Source organism: Zootoca vivipara, chromosome 6 (assembly GCF_965207765.1).
Source record: "Zootoca vivipara chromosome 6, rZooViv2.hap1.1, whole genome shotgun sequence".
NCBI classification, from domain to species: Eukaryota; Metazoa; Chordata; class Lepidosauria; order Squamata; family Lacertidae; genus Zootoca; species Zootoca vivipara.
The window spans coordinates 37,255,186-37,267,377 of record NC_142589.1 but is presented as its reverse complement, the minus strand read 5'-3'; the positions used below and the strand labels follow the sequence as shown (position 1 = coordinate 37,267,377).

General features: G+C 45.1%; 1 protein-coding gene across 2 annotated transcripts in view; it reads right to left on the bottom strand.

Annotated features, from left to right (window-relative positions):
- GALNS (galactosamine (N-acetyl)-6-sulfatase) overlaps window positions 1-12,192 on the bottom strand; it is a 52,821-nt gene that overhangs the window by 18,179 nt on the left and 22,450 nt on the right. For both annotated transcript variants that reach the window (XM_035117998.3, XM_035118000.3), the window contains exons 10-11: window positions 9,198-9,334; window positions 7,350-7,452 (exon numbers count right to left, since the gene is read on the bottom strand). In XM_035117998.3, the coding sequence (XP_034973889.1) occupies window positions 7,350-7,452; window positions 9,198-9,334 (240 nt within the window). The remainder of the gene's footprint in view (window positions 1-7,349; window positions 7,453-9,197; window positions 9,335-12,192) is intronic.

Genomic DNA, 12,192 nt, shown 5'->3' with positions numbered 1-12,192 from the left:
AGACCTCCGAGACCAAGCGGGGTTTGCATTTGTGCAAAGTGGAGCATTTCAATACTATTTTAAGAAGAAGACGGTGACAACAGCTAATCAAAGCCAAGACATAACATACAAGTTGTAATTTGGATGCAAATCAAAAAGGCTATTTAATTAAGAGCCTGCTAATTAGTACTGCGCTCCTCTAGTGCAAATGTTTTCGTTTGAGGTAAGAATTTATTCTCTGGGTATTTGCTTCCACGCTGCTCTGTTTACAGTGCACCCTTGGCTTCTCATGTTAAGACAGCCTTAGCATTAACACATTCAGCTGATTGGGGGCTGAAATATACTTCCACGTGGTCACGTGCAGGCCCACTACCTCCAGATGTGATCTGTGAGTGCAGCCACCCAAGGAACAGAATGGTGGTTTGCAACTGCTGCACCAACACTCAGCTTGTGTTTGCCTTTCATTCCCAACAGCAGGGCAGACCCCCACCTCGGACCAGCAGGCAGTTCTCTTGTGCCAGCTGTGTCCCCTGTGACTGCTGCTACTTCTTTTTCATAGAATCATAGAGTTGGAAGGGACCCCAAGGATCATCTAGTCCAACACCCTCCATTGCAGGAATCAAAAGGAACAACCACAGAGGGAGCAGGGGCTCCCTCAGCGTGCTTCCTCTGCAGTCTGCTCCAACCCTTCTGGCCACCCTGTCACTTCTAAAGCCTGTGTGGCCCAAGGGTTGCTGTTCTCCACTTTTGCATGGCATGTTCTGCATTGGTGGCAACCATGGAGAATCTAACCTGCTTTAGTCACTGTAAAAACCAAAGAAGGTGGGAGCGGATGTTACTCCAGATTAAGAAGGATGGTCAGTTTCTTGTGTATACACACACTAAAGCACAGAAGCCACCTTGTTTTGAAAACTAAAGCCAGATGAAACAGTGGGGATTTGGCCAACCAGTCTTCTCTGAGAAGGATCTGACGTGGCTTCTGGGAGGGATCCAGAAACATGGGCAGAAGTCCCCATTCTGATTTCCCTCCCTAGAGTAAGGCCAAAAAAACCACAGCTGATTTTTCCTTCTAGAGATTGTTAAAAACCTACCTAAATTTAATCACCCATTGATTTTTCTACGCCGACTTTGCCATGGCACGCATCCCCAAGTCTACGACAGAACAGTTTGAATCTCTTAAGGATTTAAAGAAGCACCAAGTCGTCTCTGTTGTCCTCCCATCTCCACCCTAGCTTTTGTAGATCAGATGTGTGTCCCTTCTGCCACCTGCCCTACTTCTCAAACTTTTCCTTCCTTCCTTCCTTCCTTCCTTCCTTCCTTCCTTCCTTCCTTCCTTCCTTCCTTCCTTCCTTCCCCTCCCCCTCCATCCCTCCCTCTCTCTCTCTCTCTCACACACACACACACACAGAGAGAGAGAGAGAGAGAGAGAGACGACCTTGGCCACAGTGCTCTATGACTGCCCTGCCAGTGCATCAATTTCCCAAGCAAATGGGCCACAGATGCTCAGTCGATATAAACATGAGGCAAAACAGCAGGCGGTTGCCAGTTGGCTCCCAGCCAAGCAGTGGAACCACCACCGGGTGTATACGTGTGTTAACAAACGGCCTTTGGCAATCCATCACCTGGGCACTATCCCAGATCATTCTGGCCTGATGAGCAACTGCGATATCTGCCTGGCTGACACAAGGAGCGTCTCTGTCCTCTTGCTGAAGCTTCCTCATTCCAATGGACACAGCACAGGAGGAACAGGGGGAAAGAGCTACATACTAGGAAATGAAGTTATGAATGAGGAAGCTGATTGAGCCAGGAATCCTCAGCACAGCCGCACTCTTGGCCCTTCAAGCTCCAGCCATCCCATGGGAAGACAGGCTGCTTCCACCGACCCGGAGGATTCCAGGCAAAAGTCTCTAGAATTAGGATGCAGAGTGAATCACCACCTAGACCCCTCCTTTGAAAATGCTATTACTACGACTTCTTCTCAGCAGCTGTTGCTTCAGCCCTGCTGAACAAAAATCGCTTTTCACATGTTAACTGTCTGGAAGGGACCAGGGGTGGGTGTGTGCAAATCAGAAAGTCTCCATCGGCTCTCAAGCAGAAGCGATCGATGGCTAACCCACATGCTCAGAGGACCACAATCAAATGTCATTATTTGTGAGGTTCTACTTGACTTCACACCACACACCCTTCCCCCCCACCCCGCAGAAAAGGTGCTATCGATTGCTTCACGTCAGATGAGAAGGGCAATCAGAGAAGATTGCGGCATGAAAAAAACCCTTTGGCATTTTATATTAAAACAATAGGGGTCTTCGTATAAACATGGACACAAAACCTTTTAAAAATACACAGTGGCCTTTATGATAAAAAAATCATTGAAAGCTAACAAGATACGAAGCTGACAGCACCAGGAAGAAGCTGAAGCTATCGGCTAATATGCAATCCACCCAGGGGCTATGAAAAATACATCTTCTTTCAGGGACTGCAACCAGAGATGTAGCAGGGACAGAAAAAAAATGGAAGGCAAGCAGAGAGGAGACTTCTGCCTTCATGCCTTGCTACGAGGAAAGCACAAGGGGCAAAAGAATGAGAGTGGAGAACCAGCACGTGAGATGAGGACCAGGGAGATCTGGATTTTAACCCTCATTCAGCTATGAAGCTCACTGGGTGACCAGGGACTAGTCACTCACTCTCAGCCTAAGCTATCTCACAGGGCTGTTGGGAAAGTAAGATGGGTGGCAGCCAAGTACACCACCTTGAGCTGCTTGAAGGAAATGTGGGATAACCAACAAGCCTTGACATCCCAAATTAACAGACAGCATTTTAATAGTCCAAGGTGGTGGTGGTGTGGAGACGCTGCCTTCTTCTTCTTGAGGACGAGACAAGACTATAGAGAAGGTGGAGAAGAAGGTAGGGCCTCTTCCACCCACTACTGCTGCATCCTAAAGGATGTAGGACCTCCCCTCTGGCTCACAGAATCTGCGCAAGTCTGCTTCAGACTCAACCAATTCCTGCACAGAGTGCGTGTCTGTGCATAACAGTGGTGCATGTCTCCATGTGGCCAAACGTATTTGTCACAGGGAAGTGCTGTCAACAAATCAGCTGAGCCTCTTTCTAAGAGGAACAGGTGAGCTCAGGGGCAGGGTAAGCGAAGGGTAAGCGAAGAAGTCACAGGCCTTTCATCCTTCCAAACACTTGCTAAGAGCTTGCCGTTCCTGTGGTATCTCAAATGGATTTGTCAGTGCAGCCCAAGGTTCTTTGGTTTGTCTGCATAGGCTTAAAAGAGTTATCTACTGTTCTGGCCCAGAAAATAAATGTGTCTCCAAAAATACCACAAAATTCTGTGTTATTTACTAGCATCTCCCTCCCTATACTAAACTTTCCTTTTACTCAGCACAAACCCATTCATCAGCTTCCGAGTGTTATGACAATTTGAAACTACATAGACAAGAACTACGTGTAAATCACAAACGGCTCTTTTACAGCCTCTGGCTGGCAGCTAAGTAAATATTCCTAATGCAACCCTCCCGCACAACTTACAGCTGCAAAGCGACACTGCCAGGTTTTCTTTAGCCATACGGATTTCCTGTGGAGTGGGTTTATATTTCTTCTTTTGGCACTTTAAGGAAAACAGGTGCTCACTAAATAACATTTATATTCATAATTAAGCCAGAGAAAAATGCCAAGGTGTTCTAGCTAGAAAACAGATCATGACAAGGAAGGGGAAAACTCAAATTGGAGAACACCAGCCTAGGGCAAGACTAGGTAGTGTATATGAGAGAGACAAGTCATATTTCCCCTCCTCTATTATATACCCAGTACTGTAATATAGTCTTCATTTGGTGTGATGATGCAGGGGAGGGTGACCAGCTAGGATGGACTAAGCACCATCAAAGTTTAAGGAGCAAAAGCTGTCTGGGTTTGGGACACTGAGGTTATCGGATCTTAGAACCGCAAACACCAGAAGTGAAGGAATTAAAACAAGACTTGATCTCTAGAGCAAATAAGAGTAGCCAGCATGATGTGCAAGAATGGAGCACCTTAGCTGATGAGCAAAATTGAGCAATGGACTAGGATCCCCATCCAGAATGAAAGCTTTTATTGAATGGAGCACTTATGAATATGTAACGTAGAGGAAAATGCTCATACATGGAAAGGGACCTGGGTCTTGTAAACTTTGTCCACCATTGCTATTACCACAGAATGTGGAACCTTCATGAAACTTATTCATTCATCACAGAGGAAAGAGAGCCAAGAACAGACAGCAACTTCCCCTGCCTTAAAAGTCCTAAAAATAAACAAACTGGCTTGTGACGACTGTTTAGATCAGGGCTCCCAAACTAAGGCCCGGGAGCCGGATGTGGCCCAATTGCCTTCTAAATCCGGCCCGCGGACATTCCGGGAATCAGCATGTTTTTACATGAGTAGAATGTGTATTTTATTTAAAATGCATCTCTGGATTATTTGTGGGACCTGCCTGGTGTTTTTACATGAGTAGAATGTGTCCTTTTATTTAAAATGCATCTCTGGGTTATTTGTGGGGCATAGGAATTTGTTCATATTTTTTTTCAAAATATAGTCCGGCCCCCCACAAGGTCTGAGGGACAGTGGACCGGCCCCCTGATGAAAAAGTTTGCTGACCGCTGGATACATCTGATCAGGTGCAGTTCCGTTTAGATAGGCTGAACTCCACTACAACCCCAAGAGGTGCACTCTTTTTATCGTCACAGTTTTGAATTCACAGCTTTGCAAGTGAAAGCTTTGGGGATGCAGTTCTGACTCTAAAGAAGCTAATGACAGTACTGCATTCCCTTGGGCCAAGCATAGCCAGGCATCTGAATCAAATGTCTGATTATGAGTCACTGAGGAGACCCAACAATTGCCCATGACAAGCTCCAGTGGATCCAATGCAATGTGGGATCAGCTCATGGCTGGAATTCTGGCGTCACTTACAATTTTATGCATTAGGACTTACATTTTTGCAATGAAACCAACACCTGTAATTCCTAACACCCAATTTTGCAAAGAAATCAGCTTTTGTAACTCCTAACACCCAATATCAACAATATTGATACGGAAACTGAAGGCAGTGAAAAAGAGATTGTACAACAATTTCACCTTGGGAGCATTTCAAGTATCTGCTATTATTATTATTATTATTATTATTATTATTATTATTATTATTATTATTATTCTTAAGCTGGCTTGGGTTGTAATTAATATCTGAGCATGAGAAGAAGAATTTGAACAAATTTCAACCCCAGCACCCTCTCTGTGCATTGTTAATGGCTGTTCTGTCCACTAATTCCATGCTCCAATTTTACCCACATCAACCACAGACGACACCAGCGGCAGGAAAGCAAATGAATTTTTAATCATCTCTCTGATGTACAGTATAATTGCTGACTTTTATCAACTAGCAGTTAAACAAAGACTTAGAAAGGAATAAACATTCCTTAATTGCACGTCTGCCACTGCTCACAGGAGGATAACCTTGGGAATGAGTAACTGGTCCCCATTATCTCAGCTACGCACACACTGAAAGGCAGACATGTAGCAAGAGGCTCAGGTCAAAAATAAATGCTTCTCAACATCAGTTTGTGTGCTAGATACTTAAATCACAGCATAAAAACAATTAAATTTATCCGAGTTCTCATCTTTGCATAAAATATGGGGGCGGGGTGGGTTGCTGCCCTCTCCTGCTTCCAAATGCAGCTTGGTCCTCCCACCATCACAAAAGGCCTATTCTCTCAAGAAAGCTAGGTAAGAAGATCCTGAGAGGACATGGAGAGAAACAGAACTCTAAGAATTAAAAATACTAGCAGGATTGGCACCAATGCTAAGCTTCATCAATGCACCATCTCCATTGCCAGAGCAGCTTGGCAAGTGCAGCTGGAGGAAGGCTGTGACCAGATGGAAACTGGATGAGAGAGTGGATATGGGAACTTTTCCTGCAGCTGCCCCCACTCTCTCTCATAGGAGTTTCATTTGTCCCCCCCTTCCAGCAGGTGAAAACAATTTGGTTCAGGTGGGCTTTTCATTCATTTTGGTATTTGAAGCTGATTAACTATTATGTTGCTCCTGGTTTTTTGCATTTAATTTTATTTACATGTTTACTTCTTGATTCTTTTGTTGTATTTTTAATGCTGCCAGCCACCTTGAGCACTGCTTTGGAGTTTGGGGAAAAGGAAAGGCGCAGCTAAAAAGAGGAGAGCAGCCAATGGAGAGAAAGAGACAGCGGAGAACAAAGCCACTTCATGAGAAGCAGCAGAGATCAGATTGCCCTAGAATTTGATGCATTTTTGAAGGGTGTTCTGTAATTTATGGTGTGTATTTGTGGCCCATCAGAGCAAGACAGAGCTTGGTCCTTGGCCTCATCCCACTTCTTTTTGTACGCTGGATACTGGAACCCCTGGAATCGGGTGCTGGGCAGAACTTATTTCTGTAGTGGTTGAATGACTATGTGCTGGTGATCAGAAGGTTGTCAGTAGCAAACATTCACTGGGGTCTGGGAAGTCTGGCAACATCTAACAGTGGAGGCAGGAGGGGAGGGTCTCCTTATGCCAGCACAAGAAGCTCAGCACCCTGACCAGCTGCCTCTGTGCAGTAGAGCACAGAATTGGAAGCAAGCTACATTTTATTCATCCGTAGAAGGGTGAACCACTCCTCCGCACTGCACGATCAAAGCTGCTGCCTGCAATATTTCTTCTGCTCAAAATTATTCTCTCTCGCTCTTAACTAAAGTCTAAACTCTGGGGCATTTGACAACTGGCAATGCCAAAAGTCTGGCAGGCTGATTATACCCTTCAAAGTGAGGCAGATTTATGCTGCTGTGGCTATTGGTGGTTCTGACAAGGGTGGTGGCGGCAATTTCTGAGATTATGGTTATTATCATTTTACATAGTTACACTTTACATGCTGTTTCTTAACAGGGCACACCAAGCCTCTCCAAATCCCCCTCCAAGCCTCTGGTTCTTCCTTTCCCCTCTCCTTGATGCTGCCCAGCACTTTCCTCTGATGCTCACAGAGGCTGCTGGTCCCCAGCTCCACCTGCTGTGCTTCCGAAGGATGCTGTGCAGGCATATGCTCCACCAGAAGGAACATGACAGCAGCCAGAACTAGACAGACAGTCACAAAGAGCAGCAGGCACATGCACAGGTGATGGCCTCCTGAGCACCACTTTGGAAGGTGGGCTAGCCTGATCTGTACCCCTTTAACATTTCCCCAAAACCATGGCTTGCATTAAACAAAAATGAAGATGGAGCAAAAGTAGATATTTTGATGATCTGAGTTTCTCTTCTGGGAGTGATGGGTTTATTTCCATGGGAGGAGGAAGGCAAGCATGCAGGAGGGAGGGAGGAAGGATTTTCAATTACCTGGCTGAATTGCTCCCAGGAATTGCTCCAGGTCCAGTAATGGGCCTTGTAAGGCCCAACCCGTATTGCCATCATCTCGTTGCCACGGTAATAAAATATTGGCCTGATGGAGAGAGGAAAGGACAACAAGAGAGATGTACAGCCGCATGAGAAATGTAACGTGTCCAAACAAGCGGCTTCCCCCGCTTTTGGCAGCCACACAGATAAGGGAGACAAACACTTTAATGGAGCCTGGCTGGCAACTCAGCTATCACTCAGGAGCAGGTTGCCTTCTAATAGCCTTCACCGCAAGGTTTTCAATTAGCATTTTTTAAAGCATCCATCAAGGCGAGAGTCTGAGTTTGCGTAAGCAAGAATGAAATGTTATGCAAGTCATCTTGCTGGCAATTGTTAATCCTTGAACTACCAGACTATGTAATTTCACACCCAGAGCCTGGTGGCTTAAACTACTCCAAAAGTGGGGGCACCTGTGTGATGGGAGCTGCAAAGGGTACAGGAAGCCAAAGTCTTCAGCGTACGGCCCTGGAAAGCCAGACTGTACAAGTGTGCTGTGAACACTGGCAAACCACTCAGAGAAAGGGGAATTTTGAGCAGAATGGACAAATAATTATCTTGCTATCTGCCATCTGAGGGACATCCTGCGCCCTACACCACCTTGAAACTACGTTAGGGCAGGTGACAAAAATGTAGCGGAAAGGGATTTTTAAACACTGTCTGTGCTATGCTTGCATGCAAAGGATGTAAGAGAAAATTCCCCCACCCAGATGTTTTCAGCACACACAATGTGGATCGGCTGTTATTTTAAAGGAGGTTCATACTGGACCAGTACACAGCCCATTAGCAATGAAGAAAATTCAGTGGGGAGGTCTGCATTAATTCACATTTTCAGGATGATTTCTAGAAAATAGCAGAAGGATCTGGTATAGTTTTTGCCTTTCACCTCATGTCCCTGCCACTGACTCTCTCTATCCAGTACTTCTTATTACTTGCATATGAACAATTGTTCCTAATTAGGTAAAGGTAAAGGGACCCCTGACCATTAGGTCCAGCCGTGACCGACTCCGGGGTTGTGGCGCTCATCTCACATTATTGGCCGATGGAGCCGGCGTACAGCTTCCAGGTCATGTGGCCAGCATGACAAAGCCACTTCTGGCGAACCAGAGCAGTGCATGGAAACGCCGTTTACCTTCCCGCTTGGAGCGGTACCTATTTATCTACTTGCACTTTGACGTGCTTTCGAACTGCTAGGTTGGCAGGAGCTGGGACCGAGCAACGGGAGCTCACCCCGTCGCAGGGATTTGAACCGCTGACCTTCTGATCGGCAAGCCCTAGGCTCTGTGGTTTAACCCACAGCGCCACCTGCGTCCCTGTTCCTAATTAGAGAGGACAAATATAATCGACATTGTATTATGGGTGTATATGTGAAGCTGCCTTATATCAGTCAAAATCATTGTATTATATTGTAAATTGCCCTGTGATCTTCGGATGAAGGGTGGTATAGAAAATTAAGTTAATTAATTAATTATAATAAATCAGAGCACTGGTCCATCAAATCCAGTACCGCATACCACGCTGACCAGCAGTGGCTCTCCAGGGTTTTAGACAGTTCTCTCAGTCCTACTTGGAGATGCTGAAGATTGAACCTAGGTCTTTCTGCATGCAATATGTGCTCTGCCAGGGAGCTAGTCAGTACAATAGCGTTACTTTAAAACACCCAATCCAGCAGCCCAAACCCCCAACCCATTCCAAAAATAAGAGGCTCTAAAAATATCCAACTTTTTCTGCTCCACACTAGTAATTGGTGGAGTCAAGGGACGGAAAGCCGTGAGTGTGATGTTCATAACTCACCTGTCAATTAACTTGCCTTGCAGGATGACAGGCGAAAGGTCGATTCCGTCGATCTGTCTGTCACTGGGAGGCTGCAGTCCTGCCAATGCGAGGCTGGTGGTGAAGAGATCCATCACGCTTGCCAGCTGATGACTCACCTGCCATTGACAAGACAGAGCATTTGCAAAACAATCAAAGCTAGCAGACCCTGAGTTGAGGGAGCTTCTGCTTCCAATGATGAGGTCTTAAGAATAGTCTCATCACCTTCCAAGATATGCAGTTCAGGGTTCAATTCTGGATTCTACTCCAGGCACTTGGGTAAAAACCTTGTGTTTAGGAAGCTTTTTCTCAGTTATCACCTACACTGGAAGCAGCTCACCAGGGTTTCAAACAGGGTCTTTCCAGCCCCTACCTAGAAGTGAGGAAGCAGCCTGGAATCTTTTGCATGCAAAGTATGTGCTTAAAACTGAGCAATGGCCCTTCCCTGGAGAGAAACTAAGAATCCTTATGATTCTGAAGGGAGGGATTATTAAAACAGGATCAGCGGAAGCTGCCTTTTATCAGATTCAACAGTGACTGACAACAGCTTTCTGGGATTTCAGACGGGTCTGTTTCCCCATCCTACACGGAGATGCCAGGAATTGAACCCAGAGCCTTCTGCATGCAATACATGTATTCTAACCTACAGCCACGTATCAGCATTCTTTCATTTTTACAGCTAAAATTTTGTTTTACAGCTAGTAAAGTTTTATTCTGTGAACCACCCTGAGACCACTAGGTATAGGGCTACTTGGCCCAAGTGTATTTGGGGAAGGGAGTCTAATTATCCCACCTCTTGTCCTTTGTACTTGTTCTTTGAACTCTTAGATCCAAAGAAGCCTGGTGCCAGGCCTACCAGCAGAGGTTTGCTAAGACACCTAAAGGAAGCTGCGGAAGCAGTAAAGCCGCACACACATACCAGTTTCAGAGCAGCATGTGATTTAGAATTTTTGGACACGTTCTCGTGATTGAGATGATATATAAGTTTTAAAATAATACAGGTAAGTGATGAAGTGTAGTATGGGTGGTGGGGCTTTTCAGGGCGATGAGAAAACGATACTTCTACACAATAGGGTAGTAGTTGGAATCTGCATATTGTTTTTATGGGTTTATGTTTATAGTTATATATTTCAAAGAATAAGTTTAAAAAGACCCTTTCAGAGCAGCAATCAAGGTCGAAGGCTTTTGGAAGCAGCTGCTGAGCCCAACAGGAGCAGCATTTCTCCAAGCTGGGCTCCTGTGGACCACGTGATGCTGTAAATTCTCCAAGCTGCGTTTGGGCTGGAAGGGCAGCGGCAGGGGGAAGAGGTGACTGGTTTAAGGTCACTTTTTTTACAGAACATTGTGGGTAAACTCAAAGGGCCTTTGATTTCTGTCCTGAATCAATAGTCTGGCCAGTAGGGAGCTGCTAGTGACTTCCTTGTACCTGCCCCTCGTTATTAAACAGAGCCCGGAGTGCAGGCAGCTCACTTTAAATGGCCAATTACATCCGTGGTCTTGCACGCTGTTCTCTCTGTGTAAAGGGGGAGAAAACTTCTTAAAAGAAATTAAACGTCAGTGTTACAGCCACTTGGTTTTATCTGTAGCACCACATTAAAGAGAAGAACCAGGGAGGGGGCGGGGGGCAGGGAGGAGGTTACTATTTTTATATAAACTTTGAAGTATTTTCAGAGGAGAAATAAGGTTGGGGGGGATTTAGTATTTTCTTGCATTGACAGCATGCTTTCATTTTGCTTGCAATTCCTATAACAAATGGGGGTGGGGAGGAAGGATATTCTAGAGAGTAACAGCCCAGTGAAAAATAAATAATGAAAAACAGAGGAGCAAGATCAGATATTTCCAGTATCAGCAAGGAACAGCCGGTATTCCGCAAGTAAAGAAGAGGGGTTTTTTTTAATATAAAAAAATGTTATAGTGTGTATATTTATAAACTCTCGGCATACACAGAATGTCTTTAAGAAAATGAAATCCTTTTTGCTCTGGGCCACATTGCGAGAAGAAATAGCCAGCGCCAGCGTTATCAGTGCTTTCAAGCTCTAACTCTGAATCAAAGGCGACAATTAATAAAGTTGCCCCCGCCAGGAATGGAAAGGGGGAAAGCTAAATATTTGAAACTGGGTGAACAAATGTCAGGGTGTTTTTAAATAAAATCCTTTTACATTTATCACAGCAAGCAGACCTGATATCCCTGTCTAATTCAATTTCAATTTGTGCCCTGTGGGAGATAGTGAAGAAAAGGTTGCACTGCTGTCTTTGGGTTGATATGTTCTTTTCTCCTTCAGGGAGCAGAACCAGGGAGGTGGGAAGAGGGGGGTGCGCGTGGGGGGAGGGAGGGCTGTGGCGGTGGTAGGAGGGGAAGAGAAAGGAAAGGAAAGGAAAGGAAAGGAAAGGAGGGGGCACAGAGCAAACATAGGATTCAAAGAACAGCAGAATACAGATTCCTGCCAGCAGGATGCTTCTAGAAGGCAGAGGCAGCATGGGAAAATGTTTAAAGTTTGTTTTTGCTGGTTATGAATCCACCTGGAAAATCCGGCCAAGACTTTTGGGTAAAGGGGAGAGCAAGAAATCCAGAAAGAGTGCTTGTTTATGTTCCACAACCTAAAACAGTACGGGCAAAAAAACCCTATGAAAACTGACACTATGCAAACTAAGTAAGGAGGACGCTTCTGGTTCAGAAAACTCTCCTCCATAACCCCCAAAAAACAAAATCACCCACTATTCTCTCATTCCAATTCTGCTGTATCATGTTCCTTTATTCTTATATTTAACACATTTTCTTCAGTTTGACTAAATGGATATACTTAGTACATTCCCCATGTCCACTCTGTTTGCACACTCAAGAATCTTGACATGCATATTGACCTTCTGAGAACTTCTGCTTTCATTTGAAGCAGTTTCTAGCCCTCATGTTTGAGAGTATAACAAGGAATGTCTGTAGAAAGCTTTAAAATGCCATTTTGAGACAAGATTACGATAG